Source organism: Podarcis raffonei, chromosome 5, assembly GCF_027172205.1.
Source record: "Podarcis raffonei isolate rPodRaf1 chromosome 5, rPodRaf1.pri, whole genome shotgun sequence".
NCBI lineage: Eukaryota > Metazoa > Chordata > Lepidosauria > Squamata > Lacertidae > Podarcis > Podarcis raffonei.
In genome coordinates, this window is record NC_070606.1 from 66081194 (window position 1) to 66104086 (window position 22893).

General features: G+C 45.2%; 2 protein-coding genes across 8 annotated transcripts; both read right to left on the reverse strand.

Moving 5' to 3' along the window:
• Positions 1–384: 384 nt before the first annotated feature.
• GAL3ST2 (galactose-3-O-sulfotransferase 2) lies at positions 385–5295 on the reverse strand. Its single transcript, XM_053387442.1, has 2 exons — positions 5284–5295; positions 385–2248 (listed from the first exon to the last, which is right to left on the reverse strand). The coding sequence occupies exons 1-2, from the start codon at positions 5293–5295 to the stop codon at positions 1430–1432; spliced, it is 831 nt and encodes a 276-aa protein (XP_053243417.1). The 3' UTR covers positions 385–1429.
• Positions 5296–5737: 442 nt separating this feature from the next.
• On the reverse strand, positions 5738–21029 carry D2HGDH (D-2-hydroxyglutarate dehydrogenase). 7 transcript variants are annotated; one of them, XM_053389896.1, is made up of 10 exons: positions 20951–21029; positions 17882–18294; positions 16739–16796; positions 14774–14913; positions 13963–14156; positions 12703–12871; positions 11195–11338; positions 9425–9567; positions 8318–8483; positions 5738–6526 (listed from the first exon to the last, which is right to left on the reverse strand). In XM_053389896.1, the coding sequence occupies exons 2-10, from the start codon at positions 18285–18287 to the stop codon at positions 6264–6266; spliced, it is 1683 nt and encodes a 560-aa protein (XP_053245871.1). In that variant the 5' UTR covers positions 18288–18294; positions 20951–21029; the 3' UTR covers positions 5738–6263. The 7 variants fall into 7 exon arrangements, with proteins under 7 accessions (XP_053245871.1, XP_053245870.1, XP_053245877.1 ...); XM_053389895.1 differs by lacking the exon at positions 20951–21029 and adding an exon at positions 20768–20899; XM_053389902.1 differs by lacking the exon at positions 17882–18294 and having other exon boundaries at positions 20951–20984.
• Positions 21030–22893: the final 1864 nt, after the last annotated feature.

Consider the following 22893-nt stretch of genomic DNA (forward strand, 5'->3'; position numbering starts at 1 on the left):
ACTGATTCTATTTTATTCCTCATTCCTAACCACCATGCATTTGGGGACTTAAACTGCTGTTTTTCTTGAACTGGAGCAGTTGGTAACATGGGCTAGAGTTTCTTGCATTTTGATTTCAGTCGCAAATCAATTGACATGTTGTGCGACTAGGTTTCGTGCTGACAGAGTTACTTCCAGTTCACTGAGCTGAGTCCAAATGTTCCCATTAAGAAAAGCGGGGAGGCGGAGACTAAACAAAGCAAGGAGCAGAAACCTGAGGACAAAGGGGGCTGTGACAACTGAAGGCCTAGAAGATGGAATGAAACCAAACAAAATGAGCTTTCAATACATTGCTGGAAATTGATTTCAGAGGACCTCATGGTTCAGAGCCATAATGGTTACCTAGTAACTCTACAGCATAAGAGCAAAACTGACTGAAGGATGATGAAACCATGAACAAGGCTGTGGGAACTTGAACCTTCTATAAAAATAGTCATTCAGTGAGTTGTAATGTGTGTTCCCACCCCATATTTAGAAGATCACAGCATCGCATTGACTAACTGAGTAAAATGACCTGGTTCATCTATTGATATGTACTAAAAAGAAGAGTAGAAGGGACATGGGTGGCGCTGTGGGTTAAACCACAGACACTAGGACTTGCCGATCAGAAGGTCGCGGTTCGAATCCCCACGACAGGGTGAGCTCCCGTTGCTCAGTCCCTGCTCCTGCCAGCCTAGCAATTTGAAAGCACATGAAAGTGCAAGTAGATAAATAGGTACCGCTCCAGCAGGAAGGTAAACAGTGTTTCTGTGCGCTGCTCTGGTTCACCAGAAGCAGCTTAGTCATGCTGGCCACATGACCCGGAAGCTGTACGCCGGCTCCCTCGGCCAATAAAGTGAGATGAGCGCCGCAACCCCAGAGTCGGCCACGACTGGGCCTAATGGTCAGGGGTCCCTTTACCTTTAACTAAAAAGAAGAGTGGCTGCAAACTACTGGGGACCAGAGCACTGCAAAGTGATGACAACCAATTTAGATGGCTTTAAAAGAGGATTAGACCAAAGATGCCGAATTAGGCAAACACTCACTGGAATAAAATCTCCACCACCCACATGTGATGAGTCAGGGTCTTTACCACTGAGACTTGAGACTATACAGTGGTGGCTTGGACCACTGTGATGGGAGTGGGGCAGGGGCAGGGGAGACCAACAGTAGGTGGAGCTGGGGCAATGGCTAGCAGAACCAACCAGTTCTGGCTCCTCCCTGTGGAGTACTGCAAGGAGGAATTAAGACAATAGCCAGTTCCACCCCCTGGACTGGTTGCAAATAGGAATGTAGACAAGTGAGGGCATCCTGAGGTTGGTGGGGCAGTGCCCCATTTGCCCTCCAATGAGACTACATTCCCCTATATTGGCAGCACAATTGTATATCCTTATCATAAGCAAATCTTGTTTCATAGAGTGGGGAAGTCCATGGGTTTTCTCGTCTTGTTTGGGAACTGGTGACTGTACAGATATGCTGTATACTGGAGCTCAGGCATGATCATCTTTTGGCAGATCATCTGGGTCTTATTGTCTAAATCCTGCTTGAGGTGATAGCCCAAGATTTTCGCAAGCCCCAGCTGTAAGGGCTTCAGTTTATTGTCTATGATTTTGCTTCCATCAACTGATGTTTCCTCCAAGAGGCACATCTCCATCAGTTCCTTCTGTCTCTTTTGCAGAAGTTCAACCTCCTTGTACAAAGTCTTTAGGTTCATCCTCTCTTGGATCTTAATCCAGAAGGTGTTATTGAAATGTGTATAAAGTTTCCAGTCCAGAGCACACCAATCTCTCACCTTTTCCTTGTATTCTGGATTCAGAGTCTGAACACTGTCTAGGCTCCAGGTGTTCAGTTTGAAATAAACCACATCATCCAGGTCCCAGCATAACATATTCTTCAGAAGGATCATGGACTCATCAAAGTATTCAGCAATCAGCATCAGCTGGAAATTCTGCTCAATATCCTGTATTACAGACTGGATGTAGAAGTCATCATATTCTGCATTGTTGTCATAGCCCAAGTCAAACCACATGAAGTTCCTGGCATAAAAGTTCCAAGACTTTTTGCTTATATTGTAGTACGTCCAAGGAGATGCCAGAAACTCACTCAGTGTCTTGGTTTTCTGAAATGCTGGTGAATATGTTTTGTAATAAGCATTGGAGGATTCCAGCAATGAAGGAGGGTCCCGCAGGATAGCAAAATAGAAAGTATCACGTGGCATTACTCTTCTTACCTTTGTAATAAAAAGCAGAACAGAGAAAGTCAGGATCCTTAGCAAGGGAGATTGAGGGTGTGGGAAAGGAAGGAGGATATCTTTTCTTGCACAATCATACAACCGTATTGAATGGGGTGTGTGGAATTCAATACATTGTACAGTGGTACCTTGGGTTACATACGCTTCAGGTTACATACGCTTCAGGTTACAGACTCCACTAACCCAGAAATAGTACCTCGGGTTAAGAACTTTGCTTCAGGATGAGAACAGAAATCGTGCTCTTACGGTGTGGCAGCAGCAGGAGGCCCCATTAGCTAAAGTGGTGCTTCAGGTTAAGAACAGTTTCAGGTTAAGAACGGGCCTCCAGAACAAATTAAGTACTTAACCCGAGGTACCACTGTACTATATCCCCTAGATTTTAGGATAAATATTCTCTAAAAGGGCAATTTGCCAGACTTTTGAATACAGTGGTACCTCGCAAGACGAAATTAATTCGTTCGGCGAGTTTTTTGTCTTGCGAAGCACGGTTTCCCATAGGAATGCATTGAAAATCAATTAATGCGTTCCTATGGAAACCGCTTGCTGGGCTGGCGGTGCGGAGAAGGGCTTTTCTCCCCACCGCAAGCCTTCAGGACAGGTCCGGGAACAGAGGGGAAGGCGTGCTGCGCTTCTCCTCTGTTCCCGGAGCTTGCGGGGCTTGCGGTGAGGAGAAGGGCTTTCCTCCCCACCGCCAACATTCAGAACAGCATTCTGAATGTTGGTGGTGGGAAGGAAAACCCTCCTCCCACCGCAAGTCTTCAGGACAGGTCCGAGAACAGAGGGGAAGGTGTGTTGCGCTTCTCCTCTGTCCCCGGACCTGTTCTGAAGGCTGGCGGTCCACCGCCAGCCTTCAGAAAAGCCATCCGAAGGCTGGCGCGGGGAGAAGGGCCCTCCGCCCCACCGCCAGCCTTCGGAGGAGCCTTATATACCATATATCTAAGACCTCAAAAATTCTATCACAGTGTATACGCAGATCACAGCTGAGACTTCCTTCTTTCTTCTACTGGGATATGTGCAGGGAGGAAAGGGCATGAATAAGCTATGTGTTTTTCAAATACATATCAAGTATCCACACCCACCCTTGGGGACAGTAGAATCTAGAAGCAACCTAGATTTAAAGCAGCATGTCGAGAATGAGCACGAACAATTCTGCATTGAGAAAGCTACATTATTTGTGCTATAAATGGGTGAGTGTGCACCAGCGCCAGCACATCAATCTCTGGCCTCTCCAGGTACATCTGGGAAAGCTCTGGATGTCGCCAGCTTTCTGTGTTGCTGATACGATATGGTCTCCCATAGCTTTGGAATTTTCTTTCCCTGTACAGTCATCAGTAATGATGCATTTCTTATGCAGTTACGTAGTTATTCTCGGTCTAAAAGGGACTGCAAACAGTGGCACAAAGAATATACTGTAATACAACAACATACTGCACGACACTTAAGATTCCTATGGCATTGGGAAGAATGTACTTCCATTCTCAATAGCCACTCTCATCAGCAACATTAGTTCCAAATCATTTCCTCAAAAGATGGAATTTCACACAAGCCTACCATGTGTTGATTTGAAAGCCCAGTGTGGCTTTCTCCCGAGGTTGGCAGCTGTCACAGCACCCCCAGGCGGCAGAATTCACGACTTGCTGCTCTGAGTGTTACACATTAATCCTCTTCTCTTTACACCATGGGTAGGCAAACTAAGGCCCAGAGGCCGGATCCGGCCCAATCACCTTCTAAATCCGGCCCATGGATGGTCCGGGAATCAGTGTGTTGTTACATGAGTAGAATGTGTCCTTTTATTTAAAATGCACCTCAGGGTTATTTGTGGGGCATAGGAGTTCATTCCCCCCCCCCCAAAAAAAAATATAGTCCGGCCCACCACAAGGTCTGAGGGACAATGGGCTGGCCCCCTGCTGAAAAAGTTTGCTGACTCCTGCTTTACACATTAAAAGGTCACTTGCTTTTTATTTGTTTATTTACCACCCACCTTTGATGGATGTTTTGTGAATGAAACAACAAGATTCTTGTGAGTAAAAGGACTACACTTCACACCTGGGAAAGTACAATAGTTTCCACAGTTAACAGAATTCATTTGTAACTATGAGTGCCAGAGGCACTAGTTAATTATAGTATAGTGACCAAATGGTAACTCCTACAGTTCTGAACATGCAAACCTTTATTATTATTATTATTTCATCCCAACCAGAATGTGGAGATACGCCAAAAGCCAACCTGAGGCTTGAATGGGGAGCAGGGGCAATGGCATGAGCACAACAGCTTTGCCACAGGCTGATGGAACTGGAAGTCAATGTAGGGGGTTATTTGTCCTCTGAGCTATGGCCATGCTGAAGTCATTATTATTATTTATTAAATTTGTATGCCACCCTACACCAGTAGATCCCAGGCGGTTCACAACATAAAATTGAAATATTAAAAATATAAAATACATAATAAAATCAAGAACAAAAACAAACCAATAATCCCCCCTCCCATATTTAAAAGGGCACTGGGTGTCAATCAAGTGGTTGCATGAGAGCGTTAGAACACAAGGAGCTGCCTTATGCTAAGTCGGGACTACTAGTCCATCTAGCTCAGAACTGTCAACTCTGGCAGGCAGTGGCTCTGCTTGGCTTCAGGGCCTTTACCATCAATTGCCGTCTGATCTTTTTAACTGGAGATGCAGGTGATTGAACCCAACACCTTCTGCATGCCAAGAGTGTGCTCTAACCACTGAACTATAGCCCCACCCACCCAAGAAACCCCACTGCCTAACAAAGATTATTACATTCCACCAAGTATCCAATACAGTGTAACCTCCTGTTATGTACCAGCCTCCTTATGAAGATGAGCTCCGCTAACCTGGAAGTAGATGCTCCTGGTTGCAAACTTTGCCCTGGAGTGCAAGCAGATATCATGCGGTGGCAGCGGGAGGCCCCATTAGCGAAAGCATGCCTCATGTTAAGAACGGATCACCAGAACGAATTATGTTCGTAACCAGAGGTACCAGTGCACACGGATACCATGTTCACCATCTAAGTATGGCTCATTATGCAGCTAAAGTATAACGTACCATCCACACACAAATGGGAGGTAGCAGGAGGCTTCAGGCAACACCAACATTCGGTGAAGTAGATATTCTTAAGGAGGGAAAGGGGGGTGGAACCCCAAACAGCCCAATGAAGGCAGGACACATGTTCAGCAGTCACAAAACAGTGACCGGCTGTTAGGTGGCGTTGATGAGAGTTGTAGCCTGAAACCTCTGAAAGGCACCAGGTTGAGGAAGACAACTTGAGCAGCCTTTTCCAACCCAGTGCTCCCTCTGGATGTTTTGGATTCCCAACTCCCATCAACCCCAGGGAAACATGGCCAATGGTCAGTAATGATGGTGATGTGAGGGCCACAGGTTTCCAATCTCCAATTTAAGTTTTTGTAGAGTAAGAATGGGGAACCTATAAAGAAGGGCTGCTTTGAAACGTAGAGAAATTGAGGTAATGTTTTCATTACAGGTTTTATTTTTCCATGAAGAAAGGTAAAATGTTTCCCACACTTGGTTCAAAGCACAGAATACCCTCTTATCTTCTTCAAGGTCCTTGCAAATCCTGCAGCTGTCGATTTGTGTTTTGAATGTATGCAGCTGCAACAAGAAGGCAAGAGAAGCTATGCCACGAATTTCCTCCTGCAAATTGTTCTCTTATCCCAAGTTCCACTCCTACATGTTGTATTCAGATAAGAACAAAGCCCTAAAAATGGGGAGCAACCAGAAGCTTTGAAAGAAAGAGCCTTAGAAAACAAATGTTGTCTTCTCTGCCTCTCGGATAATTCAGAGCTTGGTAGATAGATAATACTGGGAGGACAATTCAACTCCTTTACTATTTCTTTTGTTGGGGGTGGGTGGGGAGCAAACTTCCATTTCACGTTGCAGTTTCACAATTTGCTTACAGCTCCCGTGCTAGACAACTTCCACGCAAAGGTCTCCTGATCCTGTTCTTCATAGTCACCATCATGCACCCTTAATCGGCAATGTCTTGTAAGGGTTTAGAATCCCTTTGGGGTCCAACATGGCCTTGAATTGCTGCATGAGAAGGACTGCCTCCCGGGGTTTACTGTAGTGGATATAATGCTTCTTCTTGAAGCCCAGACCGTGCTCTGCACTGATACTCCCACGGTACTGGGAAGTCCACTCATACACAAATGGCTCAATAGCCTCCAGCAGGGAATGGCTGTAGGAATCTGCTGTGATGTTCAGGTGCAAGTTTCCATCTCCTGCCAAAGCAAAGTCCCAAATTGGTGGGTTTCAAAAGAGAAAGCAGAAAACACATTCAATTACTGGGCATGCAGTGCAGTGGCTCCCCCTAATTCCTCTCTTCATTCTAGAAAAGAGGGTCATTTTAAAATATAATGAAGATTATTCATTAATATTATTTGTCTACAAGCAAGGTAGACAATGTGGCGTCCTCTAGATGTTGCTGGAATACAATTCCCATTATCCCACTGACCATGTTGGCTAGGGCTGGTGGGAGTTGTAGTCTAACAGCATCTGGGGGCAACACATTGGGTATTCATGGTCCAAGGGATTTCTAGAGGCCATGCTTCAGTAAGCTACCAGTGCAATAAAAAAGAATAAAACAAAAAAGGGGTAAAAACCACAGCTGAAAGGAAGATGCAGAACAAATCATAACAGATTTGTTCTGTTATCGACAGAGCAGATAAAAAATAACTCACACTAGGTGCTGGAATACCCACGGGGAATAAAAATGTATTTCCCAGTTGTCATAATGACATCACAGTTGGCACCAACTGAACCACCCTGGGGAGGCCATTCTGTAAGTTAGGTACCATGGCTAAAAAAAAAAACCCTTTATCATCAGCAACCTCCTTTCAGATGGCAAGCAGATCATTTCATTTTCTTTTGGTGAAGTTATTTCATCACTCTTTATGAGTCGAGGACCTGACACCCGCTTAGAGATAAATAAGACACAGGGACACATGAATTTAAGGTTAATGGGCTAAAGAAGGCCACAACCTTATTGGTTATAGCATGTGAGCGGTATTGGCTTTAGGCATTGGATCAAACAGTCTAAACATGACTCCACCCCACTCAGCAGACAGTCATCCGAAGGTTAACAACCAGCGGGAGGAGTTTGTTGATGCAAATACAACTGAAGCTTCCCCTGATGTCACCAGGGGTCGTGCCAAGGCCCTAGCCACCAGCAGGGCATCGGACAGGATCCACAACCGCCGGATTCCTTTAACGGACTACCCAACAAGGGGAGGGGTAGATGATGGCCACACCTGCCCTCCAACACACGACACATATTCCAATGCCTAACCGCCAATAACCAAAAAGTTGTGGCGGTTTGCTATGAGGTAGGCGAAAAACCAAGAGGCTGGTTCCAATTTGCCAAATGGATAAAAATTCCTACCAGGCCCCCTGGGCAACCAGGGCAACCAACCTGAGTCCATAGCAAGGTCAGATGCATAAATATGACCTAAAGGGAGGGTGGGCGGGTGATCCGACGACGAAGGGGCGCAGAATGAGAAGATGGAGCTGCCGCGGCCGCTTGAATGCGGCTAAACCCCACCCACAAGCCAGCCCTATTGGCTGGCCTATGGGCGCAGCACGGCAGCCAGGTAAGCTGACGAAGGGCCGAATATGCCCCCCTCCAATGCAGGAACCGGTTCCCGCTCACAACTCCTCCCCTCTGTTAGGAGGAGAGGCTTTTCCTTTTGGTTAAGGCTGAGAGACAGAAGCTGGCCGGAAACCATCCAGCAGCTCATAGAATCCTAGAACTGTATAGTTGGAAGGGACCCCTCTAATACAACCCCCTAGAGCAGGTGAGAGCTGAAGCAAGGACTTCCTTATACATCACTTTGCTATAAGAACTCTAAGTCCTCTCAACAAATGAAACTGACCTATGGAAAAATGTAACTTGAAAAAAAGAGACATTGCACATACCTTCGTAAACCAAGAAAACTTCAATAATATATTTTTTTTAAAGAGCCCTAAATCCAAATCAGTAAAGGCCATTTGTTTCCAAACACATTCCAGCTTACCTAGGTGGCCATAGCCCACCACATTCTTGGCACTGCCACCCAGCCGTGTCCGCATGTCCGTCACCAGATCATAGAGTTTCTCCACAGGCAGCGAAATGTCGTATTTGTAAACGGATCCGTCGCAAGTCAAGGCCTCTGTGATCCGTTCCCGCAAAGCCCACAGCGCCTGCAACGGACCCAAGCGGTGACTTGGATGGAAAACGAAATGCTTTCGTTTTCATTCCACATGGATGGCTTTACAAAAGTGACCTGCTATCTAAACACTGTTGGTTAAGTCATCTCGAATACTTAGGTGTTTATGTTAAAAGAACCAATTAATCTTCAAAGAATAATGAGTTTAGGCTAGCTTCAACAAATCACCAAAAGCCTATTTAGTGCTGGTCTGATATTATTTTGTCATTCCAATGAGCGATTCCACAGCAGCTTAAGTCTTCCTTTTGCAGTTGGACCAGCCACACACAAGTCTCAAAGGACATTTGTCCTGATTTGTTTTTCACAGAGATTAGACTGCCAATCAGCTACTAGGTTAAGTTCAAGGTGCTGGTTTTGGTTTATCAAGTCATAGAGAGCTTGGGACCTGGAGACCTGAATGATCATTTCACCTCTTATATACCCAACTGATCACTGCACTCCTGCAGGTACCATCTTATCAGGAAGTCCATTCTGAACAATATAAGAACACGGTATTCCCTCTTGCAGCAGCCACTCTTTGGAATCCCCTCTTTTAATATCAGGCAGTGCCAGTTCTACTGCCTTTTTGGTGCCTACCTTCCTCTTTCAAGCTTTTTAATCTGAAATCTTTCCCAGCCTGCACCTGCCTTGGAATTATTTTAAATATGTTTGTATTATTTTGTCTCTCAATGTTTGCTTCCCTGGGCTCCTTTGAGAAGAAGGGAGGGACATAAATTTAGTAAAAGCAGAACATTAATTAATTAATTAATTAATTAATTAATTAATTAGACAGCGTTGACTATTTGATAAATGCCTAGCAATTTGGGATCACTGGTGTATGCCACATACACCAATAGTTGCACATCCATTGGTACGCAGTTCAGACTCAAATCAGAGCCCCAATTCAAGCACAGTTAGGGAGAAATGGGAAATTACCTTTATTTTTTTATCTTCTGAAGCCAGAGTTCCCTCTACTACCAAACCAGAGGCCATGACATGTTCCAGGAAGTGGCTCAGCTTTTCCTCATCATGGGCAGAATTGGAACCTGAAGTCTCAATTAGCACATAGAAAGGACTTTCTGGAGTTGGAAAAGCAGAATCAGAAAGGAGACTGTCACTATCAGTTGCAACAGCTAAAAACCACACTATATTCACTGGAGTGACTCCTGCTGCACCACGCAGAAGTTAAGAAAACGGTGTTTCTCTGAAATTTTGGATCTTTTAAAAGACACTTTCAGTGAATCCTGCCAACCTGCCCAAAATGGTTCAACCAAAGGACAGGAGGAAAAGGCCTTTTCCTGAAGTCACATTAGCAGCCATCTTGGTTTTTTTATCAAAAATTTGTTTCTCTAGTATTTCTAACCTAAAAGAAATCCCCAAAGAAAAATGAATCTGTGGAATGCCTCACATGACACAGTTTCCTGGCCTATATCCTGTTTTTACTGGACTAGTTGCCAAAATTCAGAAAAAGTGGATTTTGGTTTAAACATTTTGTTTCCAGATTCTCCTGCCCACACCTTCCTTAGATGGCTCTGTGAATTTGTGAAAATGATAGAGAAATTTCAACTACATATGGTGTAAAAAATGCATAGGCTGGGGTATTGGCAGGGGTGAGGGTTCTTGCTGTTTTTGATATTAATTTTTGGTATCTTTATTTTATATATTATTATGATTTATATGGAAATGGATTCAATTTGGTTGTGTACTTTTTGATGTCATTTATTGTTTCTAACTACTTTTGTTATCTTTGTAATTACAGTGGTACCTCAGGTTAAGTACTTGATTCGTTCCGGAGGTCCGTTCTTAACCTGAAACTGTTCTTAACCTGAAGCACCACTCCTGCTGCCACCACGCCACCAGAGCATGATTTCTGTTCTCATCCTGAAGCAAAGTTCTTAACCCGAGGTAGTATTTCTGGGTTAGTGGAGTCTGTAACCTGAAGCGCATGTAACCTGAGGTACCACTGTATGTATTTTAAGCCACCTTGAGCATGGCTTCAACTATGGAAAGGTGCATACAGATAACATTATGTATGTGTGTAATGCTTGTTAACAATGTGTAAACACTGAATAAGAAGTTTAACAAAACAACAAAAATATTGATGCATGGCAACATCAGGTATAATATGTGTGCACAGGTCCGAGCACAATTCAAAGTGTTGGTGCTGACCTTTAAAGCCCTAAACGGCCTCGGTTCAGTATACCTGAAGGAGTGTCTCCACCCTATTGGCGGTTCCCTCACTGCGAGAAGCCAAGTTACAGGGAATCAGGCAGAGGGCCTTCTCAGTAGTTGTGCCTGCCCTGTGGAACGCCCTCCCACCAGATGTCAAAGAGAAGAACAACTACCAGACTTTTAGAAGACATCTGAAGGCAGCCCTCTTTAGGGAAGCTTTTAATGTTTAACAGACCACTTTAATACTCTGTTGGAAGCCGCCCAGAGTGGCTGGGGAAACCCAGCCAGATGGGCGGGGTATAAATAATAAATTCTATTCTATTTAAGACTACAAAATCCATGATGTAGCGTGAATGTGAGCAATGAATGCATTCAAGATTACAGCGGACAACTGAGTTGCAGCAAGCACAGAAAGCTCCTAGGGAACCTGTACATTTCAATTCAACCATTTGATTCTATTCCCCGCCCCCCACATCCCCAACAGAATCGGTGAAGGAATCCCTCCTGTGAATTTTGCATATGGCTAGCTGGTACCTGAAACTGGGTTGGTTAATTTGAGGTGTTGCTCAACCAGCTTCATGCACTCGTTGTCCATGAACTCATAGGCAGACAGGATTTCTCCCAGCATGCCCTTGCAGAGAGTGAAAGTTTTCAGGACCTGAGAGAAACTTGGACAACCTTTACACAAAGGAAAACATAAAACAATGAAAAGAAAGTTGCATTAAAAAAACAAAAAAACTACTAGGAGGAAACATGACATCACACCTATACACATCAATAAGCCTTCTAGAAAGGAGCCACATGTGTGCAAAACTGTGAAAGATGAAAAGGACAACTTACCGTATATACTCGAGTATAAGCCAAGCCGAATATAAGCCCAGGCACCTAATTTTAGCACAAAAAACTGTGAAAATCTTATTGACTCGAGTATAAGCCGGTTCACCACACCACAAACCTGGGAGTGGAGAAGGAAGACAGCGGCAAAGGCCTTTCGGGCCGCTCGTCTCTCTGCCATTGCCTCTGCCGCTTGCAAGAGCAGGCATAGGAGCCGCGGTTGGGAGAAGCACAACGCAGCACCTCTCCCAACCATGGCTCCTGTGCCTGCCCTTGCAAGAGGCGGGCAGCGGGACCAGCGGCGAGAAAGGGCTCCTTTCGCTCGTCCCTCCGCCGACGCTGCCCGCCTCACTCGAGTATAAGCTGAAGGGGGCTTTTTCAGTATTAAAAATGTGCTGAAAAAGTCGGCTTATACTAAAGTATATATGGTATTTGATAAACACAGAACTCCCCCCCCCCAAAAAAAAAAACATTCTTCAGGCTGGAGACTTCCATGCTGCAAAACAACATTAACAGCAGCTTTAGGAATGACACCCATAAAATAGCCTAAGGCTGCAATCCTAACCCCACTTACCTGAATAAGACCCATTGAATGTAATAGGAATAACTTCTGAGTAGAGCAGGTTAGGATTCGGCTATAACTTATTGACAGTTCCTTGGCTCAGTGAATTTATTAAGAAAGTATGGCGTGCCTGCTGAATCAGGCATCCTACCTAGCCGCCTAAATTTTGCTTCCAGGACCTCATGTTTACATTTCCCCATGTGATTGCTGCCAACACGTCCCACGACCACTGACTCCACCCCAGCATTGTCCACCAGGCTATCTGGGCGACAGGCAATATCTGCAACCTTTGGGCCAGGCAGGCAATTCACCCTGCTGCCTGTAGGACCATCACACACCCTGATTTTGAAGCTCAGCCCAGAACTATTCCAGACATATGTGAAGAGTGATCTGCTGGTTACGTTAACTGCATTTTCTGCCCTTACCCTGCTGATTGTGCCAATTGCTTTCTCTCTTCTTATCCCAACCTTTCCTAATAAGTCAGTCATCATATTCAGTGGAAACAAAATATAAATATAACCAATTTGTCTTCGAGGGCTGTAACAGTTTCACCATAAGCGGAGTTGTGTCCAAGTCTAGTCTTGCTAAAATACCACTAGTAGTTACAAATAACACTTCTGAAAATAGAGAGGAGAATAGCTCTTACCAAGAAATGCCAAATTCACAGCCTTGGGTTTTCGTGGGCAGAGAATGGAAACTGCCGTAATGACGCCCAAGGTCCCCTCAGACCCAATGAACAACTGCTTCAAGTCATAGCCAGTATTGTCCTTCCGCAAAGATGCCAAGCAGTTCAACAAAGAGCCACCAGCCAGCACCTGGAAGAGGACATCCTTAGATAATTCCTTGATATATTTGAGAGGGTGTGTGTTTTTGTTTTTTAAAAAGGCTACAATAAGATTAAACATAACATTTTCAATTAGATTAATTAGTTGCCATCACACAGAATATTTCAGGAGGGAACTTTTTAATAAGACAATACAGTAGCAGAGTTGGATCTGAAATGGAATGAAGAGATTACAATTCAGTAATTAACAGTATGTGCATCTGAAGTGGGAGTGAAATTACTACTACTACTACTAATAATAATAATGTATACCCCACCCATCTGACTGGGTTTCTCCAGCCACACTGGGCAGGTCCCAAAAAATATTAAAAACACGATAAAACCTCAAACATTAAAAACTTCTCTAAACAGGGCTGCCTTTAGATGTCTTCTAAAAGTCAAATAGTTGTTCATCTGATGGGATGGCGTTCCACAGGGCGGGCGCCACTACCGAGAAGGCCCTCTGCCTGGTTCTCTGTAACCTCACTTCTCACAGTGAGGGAACTGCCAGAAAGCCTTTGGACTGGACCTCAGTGTCCAGGCTGAATGATGGGGCTGGCTAATACTTTGGGGTCCAAGGACCAAGTCACCACCTTCCCACATCTCCAGGGGACCATGTCCCAGTGGGGCTATGAAGTGGGCATGGCCACCCACAGCTAGCATACACACACCACAGCATGCGCACACATACACACCAGTGTGTGGATACACACATGATATCCACATTGGGGAAGCTATGCAGGCAGGCAGACAGGTTCATGCATAGGACACAGATACAATTTCTCCCTTCGCAACAGCTCATGCAAACAATCACCTGGTGAGTGAGGAGGAGGAAATAACCTGTATCGCGATGGTGGTGTTCAGTAGGCAGAGAGGTTGAAACCTCCCCACCCAGCTCAGCAGCATGATGAGGATGAACATCTGCTGATGTCCTGGACTTCCCACCCATGTCTGTAGCGTATCAGGTCAAGGGGGCTGATGGGACACCAGCTAGGGCTTTGTGGGCCTCTAGTTCATCCCTCCAATGGTCAAGGACAAGAAGATGATAAAATATGGGAAGCAGCTTTCAAAGTTTCATGTTACCACTTCTAGTCCTAGGACTGTCCCTCGCAGAGAGCCGTAGCGCAGGAGACGCAAACCACCGGCATTTGTAGCTACGTTCCCTCCAATGTGGCAGCTGCCCTTTGCTCCGAGGTCAAGCGGCATGATGAAATCCAACTGCTCCAGGTATTGGTTGAGGTTTTCTAAAATGCAGCCAGCCTGGCAAACAAGGATTCCTGAAAAATCAGTATCCAGTTACAGTCTGAGAAACGGATGTAATTTTCCTTTTTCGTTGGGGTAATTTGAACCCAAAGAGATCTACTGTCTGTCAGAGCCTTTGCAACGAAGCAACATTCTTCACCCCCACCCCCCAAACAGCCTCAGCATCAAGGATCTGTGAGGTGGGTTTTCTTGTTTGTTTACTGGCACCATTGTCCAGTTCTTTCATTTAATGCCAGCAACACAACCAGAATTACACTTCTTGCTGTCCAGATGTTATTTCTGGGTTGTGCTACTAGGCAATGACCTCCCAACACTTCTGAATAGAAAACCACCTCTGCTTCCCCTTTACTTGAGCTTACATCCCATTGCTATTGGCAGAGGGAGGAATCAGCTCTGCCGTTCAGGGTTCAAGAACCTCCCATTTTGTCCGCCCTGATGGAAACTCTTAAGACAGGGTTGAGGAACCTGTTTGCCCTCCATATGCTTTTGGAGAGCCAATGGCAGGGATGGTTAGAGTTGCAGACCAGCAGCATCTGGAGGGCCACACTCCCTACTCCCTAATTTAGGAGAATGGCAATCTTTAGAGGATGATAGCGTAGCCATTTCCCCTGCCCTGGGAAGATATATTTACCAGAAACGTCGTCAAAGCTGATGATCTGGTTCATAAGAGCTGTGGAGAGAATGATCTCATCAAAGACAGGGACGCTGCCCCCAACGAGGCCAGTGTTACCCCCCTGAGGGTTCACAGCCAAGTTCCTCTCATGGCAGTACCTGAAAGGGAACACATTTTGCCCATGGGGTCTTGTTCCTAAGGGCATATTATAATGCCTTTGAAAAGGCGATCCTAGTAAAACGAAAAAGTCTTTTTTTAAGATCAAAGTTCTAGACTGACTCAAGAGTAAACTTGGCTGCTACTACTCAATAGTTTTAAGATGCATACTAATCCCATTACTGCAGTAAGACTTCAAATAGTGGGTTGAGATTCAAAATCCTAAAGAATATGAAGGTGCCACGCAAATGTAAATTAAGTGGTACACATGAAGATGGTAGTAGTGATGGGGGAAAGTCTGGCCAGGATCTTGGAAGTGGTTGCAAGCTGTCTTGCATGTGCTCTGGGTTCACACTTTTTGGCACATGATTGTACACCAATCTACCTGCTTGTGTGAATGAGCCCTGAGATGCTATGCATCCCTTTAACACAGGGGTGGGCAAGTAGCTCACCCTTAGTTTAATTTCATGGCATTTTCACTTAAGCATCATACAGATGGCAAGGAGGGGGGAAATAAGCAGAGAGGGAGAAAGGTGCATAGGAAAAGACTAAGAAAAAACTCCTATAGCTTTTAGATTCACAGTACATACACGTTAGGAACCATATTCTATTTGAAATCATCTCATCTATCATCAATTAACTTATTTAGTAATAAAAACAAAAACAGAATACCATATTTATGGAGGCATTTTCCCCCAGTTTAGCTAACACTAAAGGCTAAGATTTGCTCTTTGTTACTCTAGAGGACAAGACTAATGGGATGGGAGGAAACTGTAGGGAAGCAGATTCCAGCTAACAGCTGAAGAAACTTCCTAATGGCAAAAGCTGCTAAACAGGAGAACAGACCACCTTCAAATGTGATGGACTCTCTATATCAGTGATGGCCAAACTTGGCTCTCCAGCAGTTTTGGGACTACAACTCCCATCATCCCTGGCTAACAGGACCAGTGGTCAGGGATGATGGGAATTGTAGTCCCAAAACAGCTGGAGGGCCAAGTTTGGCCATCACTGCTCTATATGATTCAGCTGCTGCTCACAGAGAGAAAAGGAAGGAAAGAAGGTGAGTACAGTCATACCTCGAGTTAAATGTGCTTCGGGTTGAGTGCATTCGAGTTGCGCTCCGCAGCAACCCGGAAGTAACGGAGCGCGCTACTTCCAGGTTTCGCCGCTCACGCATGCGCAGACTCTCAAAATGACGTCACGCGCATGCGCGGAAGCGGCAAAACCCGACCCGCGCAAGTGCAGACACGCCGTCGCGTCTTGCGTTCCCATTTGCATCCCGAGGTACCACTGTACAGACTTCTCTTTAAAGAGTACTGACCTAACGCTTTTACTGGGTGTTCATATGCCTCTGTCTATCAGAGTGGATACAGAGAGAGACACATAAGAAAGGACTCTGAGATACCATCATATGACTCCTGAATATGACTCATAGTGATAAAAAACAAGATAATATACAGTCATACCTCATGTTACATTTGCTTCCTGATATGTTTTTTCAGGTTGCATCCCATGGCAACCCAGAAGTACCGGAAAGGGTTACTTCCGGGTTTCACTGCTTGCGCATGCGCAGACACGCAAAATTATGTCACGCGCATGCCCAGAAGTGGCAAATTGCAACCTGCGCATGTGCAGATGCGCTGCTGCAGGTTGCGTTCTATTCGTGTTGCGAACGGGCCTCCAGAACGGATCCCGTTCGCAACCAGAGGTACTACTGTGCATATCTTAAAACATAGTTGAGCAACACAGAAGTAAGGCACAGTCTCCTAAATACAGACATCTCTAATGTGGTTTATTGAGTTCACGGAAACACAGTTTTTTTGTTACCTGAGAATCTCAGATACTTCTGCTGTTGTCCGTGGCTTTAACAGTATTTTACTGCAGCCTGTAATGTAAACAAGATGTGAGAACATTCATTTGAAATTGGAATAATAATAATAATAATAATAATAATAATAATAATTTTTATTTATATCCCGCCCTCCCCAGCCAAAGCCAGGCTCAGGGCGGCTAACAACAATAAAATAGTACAACATTCTAAAATAGAATAGAAGCTCGCCCGCACTATGCTTTCCCCTACCACCCCCCAAATAAAAAAATACCTGTGCTGGTTAATATGGCTAAAATTCATGTGCATGTAGTAAAAAGTACCGTATTTTTCGCCCCATAGGACGCACCAAGCTTTTTTTGGGGGGGGGAAGAAAAAAAAATTTTCTTTCCCCCCCAGGTGCTTGTGGGGCCGGCAGCGGGGAGAAGCGCTCTTCTCCCCGCCGCCCGCCTGCAGACCAGGTCCAGGGACAGCGGGAAGACGCGCTGCGCCTCCCCGCTGTCCCCGGAGCTTGCGGGGCAGGCAGCGGGGAGAAGCGCTCTTCTCCCCGCCGCCCGCCTGCAGACCAGGTCCGGGGACAGTGGGAAGACGCGCTGCACCTCCCCGCTGTCCCCGGAGCTTGCGGGGCTGGCGGCGGGGAAAAGCACGCGTCTCCCCGCCGTCAGCCTCCAAACCACGTCGGGAGACAGCGGGATGGCGGCATTCTGCCTCCCTGCTGTCCCCCGATGTTGTGGGGCTGGCGCTGCGGCTCTCCAGGCTTCAGCAAAAGCCTGCATTCGCCCCATAGGACGCACACACATTTCCCCTTCATTTTTGGAGGGGGAAAAGTGCGTCCTATAGGGCGAAAAATACGGTACATTGCAGATTTATAGCCTTAAGGGGAAGGGCTGGAGCTCGGTGGCAGAGCATGTGGTCCAGGGTTCAGTCCCCAGAATCTCCAGGTGATGCTGAGAAACACTCCTGCCTCAAACTCTGGAGAACGGCTTCCAGTAAGTGCAGCTCAGCTTTCCCCAACCTGATGCTCGCCAGGTGTTTTGGCTACAACTCCCATCAGCCCCAGATAGCAGAGCCATGAAATTTGTAGTCCAACCCAATTGGGCTGGTGTAGAAAATACTTAAAGCAGTTTTACAAAATAACATACCTCTTACAGACTTCAGCCAGTCCACATTGAAGAGTTTTAATTCATCTAAATCTGTGATGACTCTGCCAGGCATAAGGTTTTCAAAGAAAGACACATCAGTGCTGGAAACATGGGCAAAAGGAAGCCTCTGCACCCCATATCGCTCACTGGTGAGCATCACTTCCTGGAGGTGAAGCTGGGTAGCATGCAGACATCTCTTGGGCAAGTGACTGATGCTCCATCGGATGGAAGGCATGATGAGCGCTTCTCTCTTCAATGGCCCTGTTCCTTCTTTCTTAAGTTTGGACCGGGGGGACCCACATGTCCACACATTCAAGGCTTTTCTCTGGCATTTGATCTGCAACCTTGGTAAGGACCAGCGGTGTCTGAACGGGAAATGCCGGACAAGGCTGCAAACAACAGCCATGAAGAACCTGAATTGCAAAAGCAAAATAAACACCCAGTTTGATCAACTTCCTCTGAAAGGCACTCGACTTGATTTATTTTATTTTCAGCTATCTCATTTCATGGGAAAAGAGAACTCCTTCAGGAAGTGAAAGATCACGATCAAGGGCAGGATAGCTTCAGGACACAGCACTTAAGAAACAACAAGAAAGCACAACCCTCTTGTTTCTATACAACCCTTATCAGCCCCAGCATCAAGCATGACCAATGGTCATAGATGCTGGGAGCAATATCTGGAGTGCCAAAGGTTGCCCTTGTTTTTTTTGTTTTTTGTTTTTTTTATTAAGGATTTTCTTGTTTTACAGAAGTAAGTGTAGTGCCTCGTTGTTGTTTTTTCATGTAACATTTTTACAAATCCGGTTCATTTGTTGAGGCATTAGGGGGAGAAGAAAAAAAAGAAAAAAAGAAAAGAAAAGAAAGGGGGGTGGAGAGAGGGAAGATGGATGGGGGTGGGGTCGGGTGACGGTGTTTCTATTATGTTTAATGTATGTAGAGTTTGGTGTCAGCGTTGCTTGTGTTGTTCACTTGTGTTCCTTTGGTGGTGAGAGAGGTTGGGGTTGGCCTAGGGTGTGATTGTTTGCTTGTGATTGGCTGTGGTGATCTTTGTTTTCGTGTGTGAGTGAGGTGGGTGGGTGTTTTGGATCAGGTTAGCCATATTGATTTGTATGCTGTTGGTGGATTATTGTCATTGTCCTGTTGGGCTGTGTATGTGATAAAGGAGAGCCATACCGGGGTGAAGGCGTCTTCTTCTGTTTGTCCCCGTGTCAGTTTCAGTTTATTAGTTAATTTTTCTAGTAGGGCTGTTTCCCATACTGTTTGGTACCATTGGTCCATGCTTACTCCTGACAGGTCTCTCCAGTGTCTGGTTATGGTGTTTCTGGCTGCTGAAAGCAGGTGGGTTATGAGTTCTTTGTGGTGTAGATGGGCATTGTTGTCTTGGAAGATGTTTAGTAGGGCCAATTCTGGGGTGATGTCTATTACTTGCTTAGTTATTTTACATATTTCTTGTATGACTGTTGTCCAGAATAGTTGGATTTTGGGACACTCCCACCACATGTGGAGGTATGTGCCTGTGGAGGTGCACCCTCTCCAGCATTTTGGTGAGGTTCCTGGGTGTATTAGCGCTAGTTTCCTTGGTGTTAGGTACCACCTGTAGGTGAGTTTCAGTGTGAGTTCTTTTCTTTTCGTTGATATGGATTTAAAGGCGGGTTTGGACCACATTCTGGTCGTTGTTGTTGTTGTTTAGTCGTTTAGTTGTGTCTGACTCTTCGTGACCCCATGGACCAGAGCATGCCAGGCACTCCTGTCTTCCACTGCCTCCCGCAGTTTGGTCAGACTCATGTTTGTAGCTTCAACAACACTGTCCAACCATCTTGTCCTCTGTCGTCCCCTTCTTCTTGTGCCCTCCATCTTTCCCAACATCAGGGTTTTTTCCAGGGAGTCTTCTCTTCTCATGAGGTGGCCAAAGTATTGGAGCCTCAGCTTCACGATCTGTCCTTCCAGTGAGCACTCAGGGCTGATTTCCTTAAGAATGGATAGGTTTGATCTTCTTGCAGTCCATGGGACTCTCAAGAGTCTCCTCCAGCACCATAATTCAAAAGCATCAATTCTTCGGCGATCAGCCTTCTTTATGGTCCAGCTCTCACTTCCATACATCACTACTGGGAAAACCATGGCTTTAACTATACGGTTGCCCTTACCTGCTGGATTTATGTGTAAGGTAAACAAGCTATAGCTTAGGGCCCCACTCTCTTGGGGCCCCAAAATTTTTTAAAAGAAAAAACCCCTGGGTGTACATTTCCAAAATATAAGATAAAAAACAAATAAAATAAAACCTACCTACAGCAACAGTGTTTTGTTTGTGTAGGCTCCTATTTGTTATGTGCAAATGGCTTTAGATACCTATTAGGTCCATAAATTACTATACAGGATATATTCAACACAAAAAACAGCGACAATTTGTTGTTGACAAAGGACAGCTGGACATATACCTTCAGTATATGTTACCTTCTGTAGCTTAGGGCTCATCAAACCTAAATCCGGCCCTGCCTGCCCTATTCAAATTCAGCCGGTAACTGAAGCAAATGCAACTGAAACAACTGCTGTTGCTTCCCTGCTTCCACTCCTCTCTCCTCCTTCTGTCGATCTCCTATATTGAACTTTTAAGATCGTTCTGGGATAAGGAGGTGTCCTCTCCTGCACTCTTTAACTGCCATGCACTTAGCTGGCATGTATTATAAACCTGTATGTGTGTGTATTTGTTTATTTTGCTGTAATGGAGTAACATGGCTGTTTCCTTTGTTAAGTTCCATTAGGCATGTTATTACTGGCCGCGAATTATCCTGCGGTAAGAGGAGGAAGCCTCAGGTCCCTCAAAGTCACTGTTTGGGTGCAAACATAAAGTGAACGCGATGGGTGTCAGAGCAAGACGCGGTGTCAGACCTCGATCCGCCCCTTTGCCTGGAGCTGATTGTGGTGTTTAGGACCGGGAGGGAAATGCAGACCCAGGCACCGCTAGGCTCCGGAGAGCAGGTAGCTCTCTAGAAACCGGCTGCAGCCAAAGACGTTGCCAAGCCCAGATATCACCAGCGCGCGCGTCCTTGCAGTCGCCCTTTCTGCGCTCACCTTGGACGGGGCCCACGGGATCTCGCGCACTTCTCGGTAGGCAGCGCCGCTCGCTTCTCCGCTTGCTCCTCCCTTTCGTGCTCTTTTCCGGACCAAACAAAAAAGAGGGGCGCCCTGTGGGCGGAGCCAGGAGGCAGGCAAGGAGCGGGGCGGAGGGAAGACTTGCGCTCGGCGTTTGTGCGCACGCGCGGGCGCGTCAAGTCTGTCTGCCTGCCTTTTCGCATATCTTGTCCATTTCTGAGCCCTTTTTAGTTAATAATACTTTGGATGCATTTTAATTTGCCGTTTTGTGTGGGGTCTTTTTTTATTGTAAGCTGAGGCAAAAAGAGATGCAGAAAGGATTTACCTTTATTTCACAAGTTTTATATGTTGGTTGATGGTCATAAGCCCTATTATTACCCTTTTCATATTATACTTGCCTCGAACCGGATATGCACATTTCCTCCCACCAGGCTACCGTTGTCAGGACCAGCACTGAGCGCCTGCACAAGGCCTGGGGAGCCTTGGGCCCAAGTGCTGAATATCGCCCACCAGACATCTCTTTCTGGCTCTCCAAACGCTTCCCAGGCTCTGCCTCGACAGCTCTCTCACCCGCAACCTCCTTGAGTGCTTCTGCTTGGAATGGGTCCTTGAGCTGTGCTAATAAATGCATTTCTTGCCTGCTTATTTAGACTTGCACAGCTGAAATGTATAGAAAACAGCAGCCATTGAATTAAACTGTAGTCCACACCCTCACATATTTGAACTGTACCCAAAGAGCAACTTCAGTCTTTCCCATGCAGAGCTGTAAGAGTTCCTTTTTGTCTGTGCCTTTGCCATCTAATTTGTTGGTTCTCTTATGCCTATTAAGTACCAACAGGGCATGCATGTAGACAGCCAAGCCTACCGGTAAAGGACCCCTGACAGTTATGTCCAGTTGCGAACAACCCTGGGGTTGCGGCACTCATCTCGCTTTACTGGCCAAGGGAGGCGACGTTTGTCCGCAGAGGAACAGGGAAGAGATTTAGGTTGTTATCAGCACCATTTCCAAACTAGTGTAGAAACTTTGTACTAGGTGCTGTAATCTAGATCTGAGAATCACATCCGGCACCTTTTCACCGATAATGAGCCAGCTTTGTACATCACTCTAGGATGAACAGTGGTAGCGTACTAAGTTTTGCAGTTTGGTAGTCATGGTTGCTGTAATTAATATACTTAAGATCAAAGCAAAGGATGCTCTTTTGTTGTTTCGTCAGGTTTCTTTCCCTTCCCTTTTGCTTAACATCCACCCTCATGAAGAGTTCTGTTAATGATTTTGTAACTTTGATTATTCTTGATAAAGGTATTGTCCAAGAGTGGGTTTTGGAATTTATTTCCAACGTAGTACTTTTTCTGGTTTCAGAATAGATCAACCAAATGACACTTCAGTGTTCTCTCAAATTTCTACATGTCACCTTAGTGCATTTAGCTGGGTTTGACAATTCACAGGATCCAAGATTTTCTTGTCCACCTTCACACATACAAGTAACCAGCGTTTTCCACAAGACCCAATTAAATGCTAGAAGTATATGTACATATATTTTGTTGGTAGCATGAACTTGCCATTTGCACACTATACCTCAGAAGCAAACAAAACATGCAGTTGTTTGTTCTCAAAAATACTTTATTTGTAACAATATACCTATTATATCTATAACATGATCAAAAATACAGATAAACATTTTCACATTTTAATAAAAAGATTTCTAATATTCTCTTCCATTTACAAAGAAAACATAAATCTAATTCCTTTGACAAGAAAGTATAGCCTCTGTCGTTTGATTACTTGTGAGTTAAACTATGAAAAAAGGCGACAACCACAAAATATGTAGATTTATCTTTTTTTTAAAAAAAAAAGAGGGGAAGATTATTCCTGTGCTCTAAATCCTGACAAAAGTAATTATTATTAAACAGGATACATTCAA